This window comes from Musa acuminata, chromosome BXJ1-1, assembly GCF_036884655.1.
Source record: "Musa acuminata AAA Group cultivar baxijiao chromosome BXJ1-1, Cavendish_Baxijiao_AAA, whole genome shotgun sequence".
NCBI lineage: Eukaryota > Viridiplantae > Streptophyta > Magnoliopsida > Zingiberales > Musaceae > Musa > Musa acuminata.
Genome location: NC_088327.1, coordinates 13,006,562 through 13,026,036, shown reverse-complemented (window position 1 = coordinate 13,026,036; position 19,475 = coordinate 13,006,562). Strand labels below are relative to the sequence as shown.

The following is a 19,475-nucleotide window of genomic DNA, read 5'->3' as shown; positions in this document are numbered from 1 at the left end:
AATAAAATACTAATAGAAGCAGTAAGGAAGGCCTACAGCTTTTTCCCTCTACTAGAGTTTCTGGTTTCAAGCAGAAACTGTTTGTGATCATCTTTACTGGTTTCAAACAGTAAACAGTAATCATCTTTACTGTTTGTGATCGTTTTCACCATCTTTCAAGAATCACCTCCTACGTTGATGCTGTCACTGCACCGGCCTCCACTTTGTCATCATGATGATAATCTCCGAGAACCTCCCTCTCCGACCCCTCAACTGAGGCATATGATCACCTTCGTCCTGCTGCAAGGCGAGGTTTCTCACATAGTTGTAAGGGAAGAAATTAGAGCTAAAAAAACTTATGACTACTAAGGATGTCGGAGTAGACGACAAGGGAGGGGTGATTGAGACGAGACCAACCGAGGAACAAGCTATAAACGCTAAAAATGGCAACCGACAAACAAAGAAAGGAGGAGGAGGAACAAGCTATAAACGCTAAAAATGACAACCGACAAACAAAGAAAGGAGGAGGAGGGCTTCTCACCGATAGATCTAGCGACAACAGGCACACGATAAAAAAGGCCATAAAAAATAGAGGGGCTTCCGCCACCTCCATGAGCCCCGCCGTTACAAGTAAACAATTCAACACCTTCAAATTTACAACATGAGATTTCCACTTATAGTATGCAGGATGAATTTGCCACCATCAAATAAGCGGATCAGGTAGGTGAAGAACACACATGCTGAAGGAAGAACCAGATTCGGACATCAGAATACTGGTGGCCTGCATCTGTCTTAGCGGAGCATTGAGATTAGATAGCTGAAAAGAATTGCATTAATTGGAATCCTTCTGCAACACTCGATCATACGTTGTAGAGAATTGAGTTGAACTGTATGTAGGCAGACATGGAGGTATACAGACCCACTTTCGAGTGCATACAGAAATTGATAATAACATCATTATGTTCATATAACAAAAATTGAAAAGAATGGACATCATCTCAGCATATCTGAATGGACATTATCTAAACAACAGTCAGAGGTTCAAGTCAAACAAAACTGTAACAGAAGTAAAATTGCCCCAGAACTTGTGTCGCCAGAGCTCGCATTTAATTCTTTCGTTTTCCATTCAAGAAAAGGGATTCGACATGCTAAAGAATAATGCCTTCCGCTACTGATATTCTAGATGCAGACTACACAGTGTCATCCCATTCATGTGGATCAGAATTTTGAATGCGAAGAACTGTTCAATCCTTGAGTCTATTTGATAGGCACCATTTCTGTTGTAGCTCGAAGGTCCGGACTCCATAGAGACCAAAAGCACTGGATATAGCATTGCTTAAATCAGCAACAATTCTATTCCACAGTTTTGCTTCATGAACCTGGTGGCTTCTCTGCATTTTGTTTCGAAGCAGATCACAGAAAAATAAATTTCAGGGTAAAGGAAAGCTTTTAGGATTTTATTATAAATGGTGAGCAACAATTACCATTGGTGGAACCAGGGGTCACATTTTGTCCAGCTTTTTTAGGTGTCCTTTTTGCCATTTCAGCTGTCAAAATGCAGATGAATAGAACAGAAAGTCATCAACTCCAAAACTTAATAAAATTTAAAAAGAATAGAACAAAGAATTGGCTGTAGTGTTATAGAGGTAGTGTAGCACAAACCGAAGATAAATAATTTCTAATTGTTACTTTTTCTTCAGTATCAATAGACAAAGGATTCTAGATATCATTCTTCAGATACTGGCTAAAATAAATGACCAGAAGCAATGCCCTATTGCATGGGAACTACATGTGTATATACCACATACAAATAGCATATAGGTATCCCTTTTGAATATACTTCTACTCTTGCATAACCATAGATGAGAAGATGCAAAAATTACATAGTGAAATAAAGGAGTGATTGCCTGGGATATCCACAAGCTTCTCAACAATGTAAAATCGCTGATGCTGATCAAGTTAGGGTCTGAACCAACTCAGAACTCATTGTTTCAAGTAGCCAAAACAACAGCACCTGAATGTAGTTCCTATGCTTACTCCAGTTTGCTTCACCTTTCGAATCCACTCTGAAAGCCTTCAAAGGATTCAAGCAAAAAGGAATGATTGAATACCAAAGACGACTCTTCTACAACCTAGTCTGGTTGGCCATCAGGGATACCTAAGGTGACAAACTTTTCTGTTCTGTTCATAATCGATTCTTTTTTTTGTCACTCCTTCCTAATGAGTTGACCACTCAGATAATGTTCCACAATCTGACCCTTGAGCCAAAAGCGAATGATTGCAATAATGGGATTCTAGAAATAATATAGTCTTGAATATAACAGGAAAGCAAGAAATACGATTTAAACGGAAGAGAGCACATAATTTGTCAAAAACCAGAAAAGTTTAAGGGAGGTGCTAGGAGTTTAGCAAAGAAATTCAAGGATAAGGCATATGTAAAGCAAAATTTGAAAGGTAAAACATAGCTTCACCATGGTCTTTCAAATAAAATTGAAGAAATATGTAAAGCTAAACATATAGTGATCTACATAATTAGACCAAATCATACAATTCTCGAACTTCTATATCAAAAACATCAAGTAAATAGGCTCTTGTATATCTTCTATGATAATAAGCATGGTATGCGGTACCATTCGGGCGGTACATACCGGTCCGACGGCATACTGATACGCAGACTGCCCGGTATGGGCGGTACATACCGGTCCGATGGCATACCGATACACGGACCGCCTGGTACCGCTACAATGCTACAGTATTACACTGTACCAATACTACAATGCTACAGTAATAAAGAAAATATATAAAATTGTTCGGTACACCAGGGTGTACCGCTCGGTATGCTGGTACCGTACCGTACCGAGCCAACCTCGAAACACCGGTACGGTACGGTATTGCATACATTGATAATAAGCATCTAATTCACCTAAATTCACCGATGCTACCAACCTAAGTCCATAAATATGGAAGAAAAGTTTATGATGGCTTGGCTAGAGATAGCATTCAGGTGAAGAACAAAAAATATGTGAGATAACTTTAGCAGTGATTTTGATTTGGTAAGCAAGAAAAATTATGAAGAAAGAACATGAGTTGTAGGAGAAGGCAGAAAATCCTATTTCATATGAGAGATCCTACAACCCAGCCCAAGTTAGTAACTGCACAGGATTGCTTCAGCAAACTAGGTCAAACAATGTCTGCTTCTGTGTTAACTCCACCCGATCAATCTTAAACTAACAAGACCAATTTACTATCCCATATTATCATATTTGTGTGATGGTAAAAATAAATAGCAGATGCTTTTGGAATGATATAATTCTATGTGAAACATAAAATATACCAAAAAGAATATAAGTAAATAGCACCTTTGAATTTTCTTTTCTTGTTAGCCCTCCTCCTTTTCCTCTCTGCTTTTGTTAACTCAGCCTCTTCTTTGATATCACCTTTCCCTTGAAATATTTCCTCAGGAGCAAGCATGGCTGCATCCGAGACAGCCACAGGTGCAATCTGCCAAAGAGACAAATTTTCCCTCATTCAAACTCATATAAGTCTAAGCTAATTAGAACCTCGAAAAGATGTTCATAGTTTATACCTCTTCCATCGCTAAAGCAGGTACATTTACTTGTATAGACATGTCTTCAATAACCTGCACAAGAGTCACCGATAAAAAACAAAAAATAGAAATAAATACAAAAAATGCACAAGTATGAGCTTTAAAAATTACTAACCGGTTTAGGAGCAAAATGGAAGTGAGACAATGCATCCAACTTTGAACAAAGCTTCTTAAATAGTAGACTTGCCTGCAGAAAAATCAAGTGAAGCACTTGGCATGTGTGAAAAAGAAAGATATAAATCCACGAGTTTAAACATCATTAATGTAGTAGTGTTCAATAGATCAAGCAGAGATCAAGCCGGAGTCAATATTTGTTGTTTTTGTTGTCTGAATTTTAGTTTGTTTTCTGTCACAGTCGATTGGATGTTTTGCTCAGTTTTAGGGTTGACATGGTGCCCAAATGAGAGGCTCATCAGGGTTTTGTTCAATCCAGGAGAAAGTTCTCCAAGAAAAACCAAGATAGAAAAGGAACAGATTAAACATACTCTGGATTAATCTTATATTATGAACATAATGGTAACCAAGGTCCAAGCATGTCTTGAAGGCCCACTACCAATCATATTCATAATGGGGAAGAAAAGCTAATCTGGTTTATCCATAAAATCCTACCAAAGAGACAACTAAAACTCCTAAAATACTTCTCCTAATTGGTAAACAACTTATCCAACTAAAATATAACAGTATTATAACTCCTAGATACAGTATGAACAACAAATGACTAAAGATCCCCTAAAATATTCATTAAAATTTATTATAAAATTCACTCCTAAAATAGTAACAAATAATCCATCAAGTCCTCGTTAATCTTTAAAACCATCTTCAAAGCTTTACAAAATAGCCTAGCTGCTGATGAAAGGATTGGAAGTACCAACCAAATCCCATATTCTGAAGTCAGTTGGAGCTTGATTGACTCGTACTGGAGTTCATATCAGATCAAATCTGTTCCACAAGGATCCAGCTTTTAAGGAATGGAAAAAGTGCATTCTGGAGGAATTTTGGGTGCCTAATATTCAGCTATTTTATATGCCTAAGGGCTAAGAGAACCTTTGAACTCAAAACACTTTAAGAATGATGTCCAATGGAACTTTCTGGGAAGAAGATAGGCAAAAGGTGCTGGACACTTAGATTAACTGCAATCAGAACTCAGCATACATGATAGAAATCTCATAGTCTGTATGAGGTATTAACAGAAAAAAGAAGACAGACAAAAGCTAAATATCACAAAGAGTTCATAAATGAGCAAAGAGAGTCCAGCAATGGGAAGGGGAAGTAAAGATAGAAACAACTAGAAAGTTCCATTTGTTCATTACCAGAAAATTTAAAAATAATTAAGGCTGCAGGATTACATATACAACAACAAACCATAACCACATCACATCCTGATTATTTAGTGTTGGCTACATGGATATTTTTCCCACCATCAAGCCCAACATAAAGCAACATCTCTAGTTAAATCAAGAGCATATAATACTCTTTATACTGTTTCCCGCAAATTATATATAAAGATAACATTTTGAACAAAAAAGAAAACATGATGAAAGACACAAACAAGTAGCAGACATACTTCTCAACATTTTCTTGCCAAAAAAGTTATGTACAGACCAGACAACAAATGCCTAGACCTATTTATTTAACCCACTGGTTTCCTAATTCACACCTCAAATCATAAAATTTCCATCCAAAAACATAAATGACCAATATGTGCCTCATCCTCATCCAACCCCTCTAATCCAAGGAAATTGAATTTACAGATCAACCATCACAAAAAGAAAGTAAAACAACTACACCAGATGCCAATATCAGTCAGACCTAGGGCAGTCAACAAACAACCAGCAACTAGCTATTGGATCGTACTTGAGTATAACAAAAGTTTTAATTCTTATCTGTTCATCTTCTTATGTGATAACATATAAGGAATGAAGAATTATACACTGATAGATCTTTTCCTTGCTGACCTCATCTAGGTCTTATCCACATTCTATTTTAACTTCAGCATCAGTATTTTTGCTTTTCTTATAGACCTTTATCTTCACAGGATAACATCTTGTTTGAGCACTGGGTTTAAAGTAACCTAATCCTTTAGAGGATCATCTTCTCATGTGATAACATAATTGAATGTTGCTCCCAACTCCATAATAAGAAGTTATTCCACTAGAGCACCCTAAGAAGTAATACATCTGGTAGGCACTTAGAACAGATTTGAACTGTGATTCACTCAACTTATATCCAACAAAAGGTTTACCACAATAGAATAAACAGCTAGAGAATGTCATTATATTTTCTTCTTCTACTTTACCTGATATGCTACTTAAACTGAAACCATTAGCAGATAGAGTTGACTATGAGCCCATTGCTTGGAAAGATTACAGAACCTAGAAGCATACTCTAATTCCAATGTTCATTGTAAGTAAGCTCCCGAAGTGAGCAATGTTTTCACAGCTTCTTATAATTTACCATATAGTTACAGGTCCCTTCAGTAGAGCCTAAACAAAGTACATATTTTAACTAATCCTTCAACTGGTACTCCCTAAATGTTCTTAACACCATGTAGCAAATCAAGAAACAGATCTGGGTTCAAAGATCCTAAAAAATTGGAAACATTATGTTTTGCTACTTGATCGATATCTAAATGACATTGTACTTCTGGCACCTGGATAAGAACTTGAGGAGGTGGGATTGGTTGTCACGCCCATAAATGTAGTGAATCAAAGGGATGAGCACACTTCTAGAGAATCATTCATTGAGTTCTCGGAGTTATATCATCTATTTAGATGTTAAAACAAACATTAGATTTGTTGCTGCAGCTTGAACAATCACAATTTTTCCATGCAATTAAAGTTTCAGCTGGTGAATTCACAATCAACATGTAAGAATCAAGTTTGTCATTTGTCAGCATAGAGAGAGTAAACAAGAAACTTGAAGAAAGGGAACAGGGGTTGTGGCAGAAGAAGTAAAGAGAAGAAAAATAAAGAACCAAAGTGAGATATTTGTTTAATCAAATGAAGATCAGAAATTGATCTGCAGGGCATGGATGTAGAAAATTTTAAAAAGAAAACGAGATTAACTTGTATGCTCAGTATCCAACCACTAAAAAAAAAAAATGATGTAACCATTCAGAAATTGGCAATTAAAATTAACTTCAATCATCTCAGCATAAATAGGCACAAGAGCACCAAATCAAAGGCAATCAGCAAAATAAATGCACATAAAGTGCTTCAATGACAACAAAAATAGCAGTTCTAGCAATTAGATCATTCTGGATGAGCAAAAAAGATAAGCACCAGGTGAAACACATAATCAACAAATTACTATGTTGTCTAAGAATTAAAAATACCTCATTCTTAAGTGTATCTGAAACAGTCAGAATAGCAGGAGCCAGACCCGACTTCTGTGCATACTCTTCCTGTGCCAAATAAGAAAAATGAAGTTAACAAACTTCATACATCAGAGAGTAACCAATCTAATGAACCTATTTGCAATGTACCAGAAGATACAAACCTCATATATTTCAGCAAGGCTCTTCTTACTCTTGTTTTCGTCCTGTTTAATGGTGATAAATTCATCAGTACAATGAGATATGAAATATTTCTTAAATGTCACTGAATTTAGTGCCCAATGAAGCAACCCACCAGCTCTTTGCGCTCCTTTGGTGCTTTAGATGGCAAAGTAGGTGCTCTTTGAACATCATCAAAATGCCCCTACAAAACAATCATAAACTCAAATTGGACTATCTGATGCTTATACAAAAAGATGTGTAATAGTTGGCTTTGGCAAGAAAAAAACCATAAAATATTGGTTAGATATTGTTTTAGATGGTGTTCTGAAAGAAAATGCTGTGTAACTCGCATAACAAACAGAAATTTGAGTAGATCAAACAGAAAGTAATGTAGATTCCTTTGACAGTTGCTAATGTTTTTTCTTTCACGCCTTTGTCCTAAATTCCGGTTCTGATTCTTGTAAAGTTAGGAAACACAATTCCAAGGCTCAAGAAATAGATTACCTCTATTCCATTCTATCCCTGCTTATGAAAGCTTAAGAAAATACATGGCAAAATAACTGTCTACCAAGATGAATAGTGAACCAGAATGAAAGTACCTCGATAATCCTTTTTCTAATTATATCTTCAAGGGAAGCTGTGACTTCCTCCGTGATTACTGGAGCAGGCCTTACATTATGCTCAAAATCAAGGTCCACTTCCAGAGCACTGTTCTTAGGCCTTTTGGCAGCAGTAACCTATTGCAAGCAAGAAAATTGTTAACTCTAATGTCAACGAAATTTATTTCCAATATCCAACTTATTCTTATTTTTTGTCACTGAAAATTAATTTATCAAAACCAACAACATAGTCCTGATTGATTCAAGTAGTTTAGTAATGCATATAAAGTAGTGAGACTGAATACCTCTCCCTGCATGGTCCAGGATTTAGGTTCCAAGTTTGCTTTCTCCATTTGTTCTATTTTTGAATGCAGCTTCTTAAGTTCTTTCTCATGAGTTGAAAGAATTTTTTGTCCCTATATCAAAATAATAAGTTCCATAAGGAATAATAACATGATTGTTCCCTCAAAGCCATAATATTAATGATCTCTGAGAAGAAAAGCATAACATCTATACTTAGTAACCTTGTCATCATTCTCCTCAATGTCCATATCTGTGCTCTCCAACCCATCAACAAAGTCAATTGCATTTGAAGAACGTTTTCTCTTTCCAACAATACCATTCTTGTTTAGTCCTTTTTTCTTGATGCCTCTAAAAAAATCTTCATATCTGAAGAAAATGGCAACCATAAAAAAATCCAACTGACAAGCATGGTAAAAGGCTTATATCATCCGAAAGAAAGCTTAAACCGATGAGAGACTAAAGGAAAATAACACAATTTGATAAACTTGGAAAGGATAAAATTCATATGGATAGAAGTGAAGTGCTGCTTCACAAGCATGCCTGTTATCAAATTCAATATGATCAAATGCTTGACCTAAATCTTCAATCTCCGATATGCACAAGATTAATTCGGACAACATACAAATCAAGACAGAGTATAACAATATCTCAAGAACACACACGATTTCTTACAGTCATGGTTACTTTGGTCTATCTCCAGTTTTTCTGTAACCATAATTGGTGAGGAACCATATTCTTAAGGTCAACTACTGCAGGATCATTACAGATGCAGACAGTCAACTTTCGAACACAAAATATTCAAATTAAAGAACATCCATAAATTCTTAAAAAATGAGATCATGTCAGTAGACTGACCTTGCATTTTCAGCTATTCCTGTTTCTTCATCGCCATCACCATCAAAATCTCCCAACTGAAAGTTTAGACAACATTGAAACATTTGAAAGAGGAAAAAAGTATTTAGTTTTTTTTTTTTTTGTCTTAACGAGTATATATGAAAGCAAGCAGAATGCCATGTTTCAATTTGAACTAATAGGATTTAGTTATGCTCTCATTCCCATGTTGACCGGAGAAGGGTCAAATGGTGGTAAATTTTATATTGTTAAAGACCATGGTAAGATCAATGCATCACAATTTTTTTCAATGGAACAGCAAGGAACATGTGGAGGCAAAGAGGAATAAGAAGACTGCATTATCTTCAGATATACTAAGAATAGCCACCAACTGAAACATCTAGCAGTATTCTCAATTACTCTAAGAGCTTATGGAAATTCACCTAAAGACAATCTAGTGCAAATAACATAACAAAACAAACTAAAGTCTTTTAATATCCTTAACATATGAATCAAACTGTTTAGGCAAAAAAATACAGTGTCTGCTGATTAAACAAAACTAGAAATTATATTTATTTTTCCATGTAACTCTTACCTGGATCAAGAGCAAAATGTAGACCCAAATGCAGAAGATAAAAATAGAAAGAGATAATTAAAAAGAACCCAAAATCAAGAAACAGAATTCTTACATCCAAATCATCTTCCTCCTCATCATCATCTGCATCCTCCTCCTCATCGTCATCTTCATCCTCCTTGTCCGAGACCTTCTGCTTGTGTTTGTTCCATTTCCTCTCCAGAACGCCATACTCCTCTTCTTCCTTCGTCAAAAACTCCTCGAACTCGTCGATCTTCAAAAACTTATCTTCAATCGGGTTCCCTTTTGCTTCACCCTCTTCATCTTCCTTTTCCTCTTCGTCTCCCTCATCCTCATCCTCCTCCGCTTCTTCTTCGTCTTCCTCTTCTTCCTCATCTCCCTCACTTTCATCTCCATCCTCTTCATCACCTTCGCCGTCCTCCATGGCCCTTTCCTTCTCAGCCTCCGCCGCTTCTCCAGCTACGCCAACGTCGAGAGCGCTTCCTGGCACGCGCGCAGGGGGGTCCCGCTCGAGGCGGTTCAACTCGCGGCGGAGGACGGACAGAAGGGGGCGGGAAAGGAGGTCGATCTGGCACCAAATCTGTTCCACGTCGAAGCCGTCGTCCGCGAGGAGGCTATCTAGGGGAGGCTTAGAGCAAAAAGGAACGAGGGAGGAGAAAAGGTAGCGGGAGGCGGTGCGGGCGTCCTTGGCGAGCTCCGGCGATGGAGAGAGGTAAAGCGGAGCGTCGGTCGACCTCAGGCGCTCGAGAGCCTCCTCTCCCTGCCTCGCCGCCTCCTCTTGCGTCGGCGCTGCCGTGGTGACGGGGGTCGCCGCCATCGTCTCTACTCGCGTACGTTAACCACTCGATTCGCAATTCCTCTTTTGCCCGACTGCAATAAGTAAAACCCCAAGGATCAGTAATAAGGACTTGTTTTTCGTACTCAACACGCTAACACAAATGTCTACCTCCTTATAATACGGAAAGATATTGACCATTTAGGTGGGTCTAGGTGGGCTCCATAGCTTCCTTCAATAAAAGGGCCGGTAACTCTTGCAACAACTAGTGAACGAATACAAATCCGTTCATGAAAAGGAGCAAGTCATTGGGTTCGGATTAGCCCAAACTAAACCCGAAATCCAAAAACTATCTCCCCCGAGATTAGCTAACCCTTTTTAGGGTTTATCACCTGTCCTCTTTATCCAAATAATTTGAAGGATAATTATATATTCTCATTAATTTTTTTAATATTTTAATATTTATATTTTTAAAAATTATATTATAGTTTTTATACTTAGAAACATTTAGTCATATTTATTTTTATATTATCATTTTTTAACAAAAATACATTAAAAATATTATATTTAAAAATTCACAATCTTCACAATTCTAATTTTTTTCATTGCCTTGAAACTTTGTATATATATATATATATATATATATAAATTGGGACAATTAGCATCAAAGCTTTTATGATATATAATAGGGCATAATGATGCATGAAGTATTGATACTGTTGTTTATCATATTGGCCCTTCAATTGGGTTTAAGATACATTTATTGTTCTATGTCTCATGCTACAAACAAGAACATCAACCTCAAGCAATCTAATTTAAAGACTTGTCAAAACAAACAGTCAAATGATATTTGGATCTACAAGTCAATCTCTACCCGTTGAGGATGCTTTTTTCGGAAGATTGCTATTTATTGTATTGAAAATAGATTTCTTAATTAAGTGCCCTCAGACTTGAGGAGAATAATCTTCTTTCAACGTAAGTGAATCTCATTATCTCTCTCATTAAGGATAATATAATGTTACAAGAATTTAATATTATATATATATATTAAATTTATCGTATTATAAAATCAAAAATATTTAGATAAATTAAATATATTTTTAATTCAAGCTTAACTAGAGTTAGACGTGGATGGCTCGAGTAGCATCCACATGAATAATCTTAATATTTGGAAGGATATATATATAATATATTGGAAGGGCGAATGTGTTATTCGGAACTTTAAGAGGACAATAATTAAAAGTGATTGTGAAGATGTTGGAGGCTAAATGTGTTATTGTTAACTTGAAAGAGGATAAATATGTAAAAGTAATCGCAGAGTTTTGCGAGGGCAAATGTGTTATTCTGGACTTGAGTAGGACAGAAATGTAAAAGTGATTGCCAAGATTTGCGAGGGTACATGTGTCATTTTGTACTTCATATGGACTGATTTGTAAAAGTGATCGGAGTGGCAATTCCTCCCCTTCCTTCCTCGAATACCTTCTTTTCCAATTCGGCCCGCTTACTAATCGAACCATTTCTCTTTCATCTAGGCTCGAATGAACCAACCCAACCCAGCCTGCATCATTCCCCATCTCTCACCCTTCCTCTCCCGGTGGTACGTCGCTCGATCCCATTTCCTGCCCCAGGTGCAATCGAATCCCTCAAGAAAGCCACGATCCTGCGCGATCCCCATGATCGATGGAGGCCGGATCTCCGCCTGCCGCGCCTCCCGACCCATTCGATGAGTTCTTCCCCCAGCAACAGAGCCAGGGCTCCGACGACGACGACGCCGACTCCAACTACTCGTCCTGCGACGGCGAGGTCTCCGAACTCGAGCGGTATTGCAGCGCCAACTCGGTGCTCGGCAGCGCCAGCCTCTGCAGCTCCGTCGGGAACTACGGTGACCTGCTCGATTTCTCCGACCTCAGCGGCGGGATCGAGAATTCCCTGAGGGCTCGGCCCAACGGAGGCGCCGCTGCCCCTTGGGATCGATTCGACCCACCCTCGGATGAGGGCGGGGTCGCGTCGCCGAGGGACGTTGGTCCCTCCTGGTCCCGACGTCTTATGGCGTTTTCGGATCGAACGGGTTCGTTGCATCCTGCATCTGTTGATCCTCCAGGTGACGGCACGCCGGTTAGGGAAGTTGAGGGCCGGCAGGAAATAGTGTCGAGTAACCGGAAAGTGGTAGACTTTTTGGCTCGAGATGAGATCTCTGCAGGACATAATGATGGATGTTCTTGTGCGGTAGAGGTTTATTCTTCGGGGAACTTTGACTCTTACCCTGATGCTGAAAGCAGGATGATGATTGATGCAGATGAGGATACATACTCCAGAGATGAACATTCCGACGGTGAGGACTCAATGCTTGAATACAGTTCAGATTGCCATAATTCAAGTGGTCGGTATGAGAAAAGGAAATCACTGTGCATTGATGAGATTAAACGTGACAACCCAAATCCACTTCTTATGAACTCATCCATAGCTTTCGGTTCTGATGATTTGGATGAGCTAATGCGAGAGTGTGACGGACTTGGTTTACAATGTCCATCGCTTTACCAAGACCAACCTACTTTCCAGTCAGTTGTGCCATCAAAAGGTTCCATTCATGATGTGAATAAAGAAGAGGATGTCATAGATTTATCAGCACCGAGTTGTCAACTCCATGGCACTGATCAACCTAACCAGAATGTAAGACTTTCTCCCGTCAAGAACCCTCTGGATGATCATGAAATTTCAAAGAAGGGTAAGTCTCTTCCAGGAGAAGATACCGTAGAAGATCAAATCAAATCTATGCACAAAGGTCTCAGAGGAGATATCTGTTCCATATATAATGGGATAATTTCAGATATTGATGTGGATGAAGCTCCAGAAAAACAGGTGTTTAGTGAATCAACTCCTGCTGACCATGATACTATGGCATATTCTTCTGTTTCAGCTGGTGCATTTCAGAGAGAAGAATTCTTGTGTCAAGAACATGATAAGCCAAGTTTGTCCCCGCCAGTGGTCCTCAATGGCCAGGGCTCAAGTTTCCAAATAGAGTTGAACAGGACTGCAAATCTTACAGACTTAGCAGAAGAGGATATTTTTACTGATCAGGTCAGCAAATGCAAATTGTATTTAACATACCATACAAGAAAATCAGAGATTATCTTCCATTTTCATACTTTGTTGATATTTGAAATGTCTATTTATAATACTCTGAGTTAAGTTTGTTAATTTCTTGGTTGACCCAGGAAATGTTTTAAGTTTTAAAAAATACATCGTGATGCTTTTTAGAATGGGTTGAATATCGTTGAATATAGCTAGAAATATGGAAATGAGATTGGGAAACCTGAAAGCTGTTGGCTTTCTCATATAATCACAAAAAACTTGCAGAAATTTCAAGACTCACCATCGCTCTTTAAGTGTAGCTTGACAGTTGCGATATGAAATGACGATGCATCTGCCAAACTCTTACATTAACATTTCTCATAAAACTCATTGAATTAGTCTATGGAAAATTTATCTTTAAATAATTAAGTGAATAATATCTAATACATATTACTTTTCAGATACATTTGTCTATTACTTAGGTTGCGAACTTTTCTTCCTAGACTAGTTGTGACATATTCTTAATAGCCTTAGGTGTTATACCTGACTTTTTGATTATGCTTTTTATTTCTTTCTATCAATTTGGCTAATAGCTTGTGACATGCTAGAGAATCTTTTTTATGATCCTGCAACTGAGACCTCCATTTTGGTTTTGATCTAAGTTACCTTTTTGTTGATTTCATGGACTGGCATCGTCTTGGAAAAAGGACAGTGAATTGAACTCATTGAGTTGAGGAACATACTCAAGGAACTGATGGAATTCATATAATAAAAAATGAATTCAAGTTGACTTTAACATCTATGGAGCAACAATGTTCTATTCCTATCCTTCACCCTCTAAAGGAAGTTATATCAACATCTCGTAAGAAAAGAAGCTTATGATCATGTCATGTTTCCCACTTCTAATAAAAATTTAGGAGTAAAGAAAAGAAAGAAGAAAAGTTGGCTTTACAACCTGCAAACAAAGTCAAGTTGATTTTACCACCTGTGAACAAGTTTGTTGTTCATATTCATTTTTTAGTCTTAACAATAGATTAAGTTTCCAATGTACCTACATATCATCCAGTACATACTATATGATAGGGGAACCATCACAAGAGGAGCATACTTACATGTACTGTTTTTTCACCTTGGGCTAGTACTTCGGTGGGACGTGGAAGCCTCATTAAGGTACATTTCTGTGTTCTCCCACCGTGTATTGGAACCATGTCAAAATGTTGCATGCCTTTCAACATGACCAATTCAGACAGTGAGATCTCTTTACCACAAATAAACTCCTGGCATATGCAAAAATGTACAAGAAAATATAATGAAAACTGTAAAGTATGGTAGGTGAGATTATTCCTTAGTTCTTCCCACCATGTACAAGTTCCATGTCAAAATACTTGCAACTCTGAGCATGGCCCATATAGACATTGAGATCCTTGAACTAGAAACCCCAAATAAATTCATCAATTATATATGATGCTTCATGAATTATCTATCATATATTGACTAATAGAATTTGCTAAAGCAATTTGAGTATATTTAGCCCATTTTAGGCTCAAGGTTCACATTTTGAGGTGGTGTTTTGCCGAAACAAACAAATGGAAGTAGGCTTTGATATGGTTCAAACTTCAGCCTTCAACCTACCAAAAATCTTGCTCCCTCCTTTCCTTCTCTTTCTCTCCCATTTATGCTTGTTCCTGATAATTGGCCTAATTTATCTGGAGATGAATTAATCCTGAAAACTCTTTTCTTATGTTTGGTTGCCTACCTGATTGGTTTTTGTTGACATGGTGGACTTGAGGGCTTTCTAACCCTCCACTCTTGGTGGGTTATTTTATCATGTTGTCTTTGTTGAAATAATTTTGACTCGGTCAGTATAACTTTCATTAATCTATGATGTTTGGTTGGTTAAGCCCGATGGCCACTGTTTAAACCTTATTAACTCCAAAGCCAACAATAAAAGTTTTGCTTAATTAGATCTGTCGTAGTTTTAGATTATTGTGATACATGGTAATTATATTCACAGATTCTTCATCTTCTCAAACAGTAAGATGTGTTGTTTCTTATGTAGAACAAGAAACAAGATGCTGGTGATACATATGATGAAATGGTTCTGGAGATGGAGGAAATTTTACTAGATACAGGAGAGTCCATCGGAATCAGGTCCGTGGCCAACCAAGGGTACTTAAATCATCAGTCTCATCATTTTAGAGATGGTAGCTCAACCGCTTCTACTTCAGGCACAGATGATGTTTATCCACCTGCTCAATATCCCTCCAGAATTGATTGGGTTGAGGTCATTGGAGCAAAACAGAAAATAGGAGATGTTTCTTTTGGGGAACGATTGGTTGGTGTCAAGGAGTATACTGTATATGTATTAAAAGTGTGGAGTGCTAATGATCAATGGGAAGTTGAACGACGGTACCGCGATTTCTTTGCACTTTATCAGCATCTAAGAACTCTTTTTTCTAACCACGATTTAAGTCTTCCATCCCAATGGTCCTTCGTTGAGAGAGAATCAATGAAAATTTTTGGAAATGCATCACCAGATGTTGTCAGCAAGAGGAGTGTTCTTATTCAAGATTGTTTGCACTCAGTTCTTAACTCAAGATACCCTTTTGGATTTCCAAGCCCTCTGCTCTGTTTTTTGTCCCTAGGCAAGATGGCTTATAATTCTAGCTTGTTAAAAACTCTAGTTCCCCAATCCCTTCAAAAGCTTGGGAAGGGTTGGAATTCAAAGTTTTCAACTTATAAGGATTCTCCAGAAGATCATTCTGAATTGGGGAAGACAATACCTCTTGTGGTTGACATAAAGCCTCGAAAGTCTATGCAACAGTTGTTGGAATTACAGCATTATACTTGTGCAGGATGCCACAAACAGTTGGATGTTACAAAGACATTGTTGGGGGAGCTTGTTCAGACATTAGGATGGAGAAGGCCACGATTTTGTGAGTATACTGGTCAGTTATTTTGTGCGTCATGTCATACAAATGATACTTCAGTTCTGCCAGCAAAAGTCTTGCATCACTGGGATTTTTCTCTTTATCCGGTTTCTCAGTTAGCAAAAGCATATTTGGAATCCATTTATGACCAGGTAATCTGTGAATTAGCATTTTTTGATCATGCTTATCGTCCTTGAAAATGATTAATGTTTGCAAGATATGATCTATTGTTTTTCTTATTAAAGGTTAGGCATAGACTTGTCTTCCTAAACTTATAACATGAGAGTTTAAGTTTTTTGTGGTCAGTTGATATAATTTTTGTGACATGGAGAACTCTGGATGAAGAATCTTCTTGCTTATTTTAAATGCTAATACATGCTACATCTTTTTTTCCAGCCAATGCTCTGTGTGAGTGCAATGAATCCCTTTCTGCTTTCCAAAGTACCAGCTTTGCTTCATGTTATGGGTATCAGGAAGAAAATAAGTGCCATGTTCCCTTATATTCGCTGTCCTTTCCGAACCTCCATTCAGAGAGGCCTTGGATTTCGCCGACATCTTCTTGAAAGTAATGACTTTTTTGCACTACGAGATCTTGTCGATCTATCAAAAGGGGCATTTGCAGGTATCTAGTAATTTTATGATTTTTCATTAATTGAGTAATAGTTTCATAGCAGGCACATCTAGGGAGCAATACATGTAGACAAGCTCTTAGCACAATGCCTCATGCTGCAAAAGTAAAAGAGGGTGGACTGTTTGAGCACATGTATCAAGATAGAATGTCATCAGCAATATTGGACTCTAAGCATGCATATATATATATATTTATATTTATGTACTTATATATATATATATATATATATATATATATATATATAATTTTGAAACACTGAACTTGTGTTTTAACAATAAGAAAAGAACTTATATATATATATATATATACATATATATATATATATACATATATATATATATACATATATATATACATATACATATATATATACATATACATATATATATACATATACATATATATATATATATATGTATATTTATGTATGCATGTATGTATAGAGAGCCATAAAGGTCCAATTGTGAGATAATGAATCACCTAGCAAGAACATTTGCACATAATTCCCGACTAATATGTATTAATACACATTCCAAATGTATGAATTTGTCAAAATCCATTTCACTTGCTATTCACATTGTTATCATATAAAATTTTGAAACACTGAACTTGTGTTTTAATAATAAAAAGAAATGAAAGGAGTTTGTGTAATTGTTTTTTATAATTCTCATCATGTTTCACTCTTCAAGTCTGATATCCTTCCGCTTCTCTCTTTATATGACTTTCTTGATGTCAAACAAAAAAAAGAACATTAAGGGAAAAAGTAAGGTGTCTGACCATTTTATTAGTTAAGCCATATTTTCTTGGTATGTAGTCTCTAACTATTAACTCCTCTTCTGCTAAGTTACTTGTTTATTCGTTTTCCCCACCTATCTTCAATTCTTTTTCTTTTTGAACATTCTGTTGAGTTTTACACTGCAAAAAATCCAACGTATGGAGACTAAACAATCTAGGATTTTATTTCATAATCTGTAAGAAGTTCTTAATCTATTTCTGATGACCTTGTGCATAATCGAGAACAGAAATCTTTAAAAGTTCCTCGTAAGTCAGTCACATAATAATTCTCTTTGTTGAATACATAGGAGGTAGACCTTAAGTTTGGACCACAAACCAGTATGGAGACTTCAAGAACCATGTAAACCTGAAGTTTTCGAGCAAAAACGAACCATTGCTTGTACTCTTTTACCTTTTTTTTGTTATGGTAATATGTAGTGTATGTATGCTACTGAACATGTACATACATATGATGAAGTGTTTGTATATTCAGTCCTGTGCAAATAACTAACTACAAGCATAACTGTATACTTAGCAACAGTTTGATGCTTGCTTGCTTGTGTTTATCAATATACTCTTGAGAGTGCCTTTATCTGTATCTGATTCCTCTCTTCTTTACATTGGCAGCGCTTCCCATCATGTTAGAAACTGTTTCAAATAAGATCCTCGAGCACATCACACAACAGTGCCTTGTGTGCTATGACACTGGTGTTCCTTGTGCCGCCCGGCAAGTCTGTGATGACCCGATGTCTCTCATATTTCCCTTTCAGGTTAGTCTCTCTAATTCATTAGTTACAAGTGATAATCTTGGAATAACCTAGTTGGATCATCCCAATCATGAAGCTCACGAGCCACCTACTGAATCGATGCTAATCATGGTCAACTTGCTTGCTGGCATTTTTGGATTGATTTTGGGTTTGATCATAATGTTTTTTAATTTTAAATCTTGACCTGATCACAAACTATTCTAAGTTCCAACGTCTTTTTTTTCAAGTCTGGCTTACATCCAAGCTCTATCAGACCTTGTGATGACCCATTGATAATACAAACATGTGAGGTTCATGTTAGGTAACCTTGATAGGCAAGTGGATTTGGTACTATTTGGATCTATGCTTGTCAGTTGTACTACTAAGCTTGACTGGCCTGGAATCAGCCCATTGCAATTTGATGTACCTTATAAACTAATATATCAGGATAGGTGATGGTGGAATTTTACTTTTCATTACAGGAAGCTGAAGCTGCTAGGTGTGGTTCCTGTGGGTCCATCTTCCACAAGCCTTGCCTTGCAAAGGTGATCATCTGCCCTTGTCGCAAGCCAACTGGTGCAACCAAAAATCTAAGTATCCAAGGTCATGTTGAGAGTGAGGAACCATTGGATGAACTGATTTTACCTTCAAATTCCAATTCAGCTTCAAATTTATTCTCTAATGCTTTACTTAAGGCAAAGCCAGACAGAATATGGAGGCCTAAAAACCGAAGCCCTGTGATTCTCATGGGTTCTTTACCAAGCAGTTGATTGTAATTACAATAGTATCTTTTTTTTCCACTGGACTATGTTGAGGTGGCTGATTTTGCTGAACGTGGGGCTTCAGGATGTGCCAGTATTATGACATTGCACCAGATGACAAGCGGGATCAATGTATTCTTTGTTGGATATCTGCCAAGTAATAACAGGAAGCCATGTAAAATTTCTTGCTGTATCTATTGGATTCTTCTGAAAGAACCTTTTTACATGCCATTGTTCCTGCAGTTTGTCCTTGCGTTGCTTGGATGAAGTCAATAATTTTGTGTAGTTGCTTTTCACCTGTGGTGTAACCTGATGCATTTGCCTTCAAATTTGTCCAAATTGAGTCCATCAAATCTTTGCATTTCTGATTACAGGT

General features: G+C 37.2%; 2 protein-coding genes across 2 annotated transcripts; one reads left to right on the top strand and one right to left on the bottom strand.

Annotated features, from left to right (window-relative positions):
- Positions 1-921: 921 nt before the first annotated feature.
- LOC135674549 (M phase phosphoprotein 10-like) lies at positions 922-10,273 on the bottom strand. The gene is made up of 13 exons (XM_065184498.1): positions 9,505-10,273; positions 8,840-8,895; positions 8,206-8,350; positions 7,987-8,097; positions 7,682-7,819; positions 7,216-7,284; positions 7,085-7,126; positions 6,921-6,989; positions 3,702-3,773; positions 3,566-3,619; positions 3,339-3,480; positions 1,464-1,526; positions 922-1,370 (listed from the first exon to the last, which is right to left on the bottom strand). The coding sequence occupies exons 1-13, from the start codon at positions 10,225-10,227 to the stop codon at positions 1,351-1,353; spliced, it is 1,704 nt and encodes a 567-aa protein (XP_065040570.1). The 5' UTR covers positions 10,228-10,273; the 3' UTR covers positions 922-1,350.
- Positions 10,274-11,695: 1,422 nt separating this feature from the next.
- LOC135674534 (uncharacterized) lies at positions 11,696-19,325 on the top strand. Its single transcript, XM_065184475.1, has 5 exons — positions 11,696-13,263; positions 15,317-16,339; positions 16,584-16,809; positions 18,220-18,362; positions 18,821-19,325. The coding sequence occupies exons 1-5, from the start codon at positions 11,866-11,868 to the stop codon at positions 19,106-19,108; spliced, it is 3,078 nt and encodes a 1,025-aa protein (XP_065040547.1). The 5' UTR covers positions 11,696-11,865; the 3' UTR covers positions 19,109-19,325.
- Positions 19,326-19,475: the final 150 nt, after the last annotated feature.

What these genes read in the sequence shown, in the direction of transcription:
- LOC135674549 (XM_065184498.1), bottom strand. Translation starts at nt 10,227, where the DNA reads ATGGCGGCGACCCCCGTCACCACGGCAGCGCCGACGCAAGAGGAGGCG. An exon ending in GGAATAGCTGAAAATGCAAG is followed by an intron (nt 8,351 to 8,839) that starts GTCAGTCTACTG and finishes CATTTTCTTCAG; the next exon opens with ATATGAAGATTTTTTTAGAG. An exon ending in GACCCCTGGTTCCACCAATG is followed by an intron (nt 1,371 to 1,463) that starts GTAATTGTTGCT and finishes AACAAAATGCAG; the next exon opens with AGAAGCCACCAGGTTCATGA.
- LOC135674534 (XM_065184475.1), top strand. Translation starts at nt 11,866, where the DNA reads ATGGAGGCCGGATCTCCGCCTGCCGCGCCTCCCGACCCATTCGATGAG. An exon ending in AGGATATTTTTACTGATCAG is followed by an intron (nt 13,264 to 15,316) that starts GTCAGCAAATGC and finishes TTTCTTATGTAG; the next exon opens with AACAAGAAACAAGATGCTGG. An exon ending in CTCTCATATTTCCCTTTCAG is followed by an intron (nt 18,363 to 18,820) that starts GTTAGTCTCTCT and finishes TTTTCATTACAG; the next exon opens with GAAGCTGAAGCTGCTAGGTG.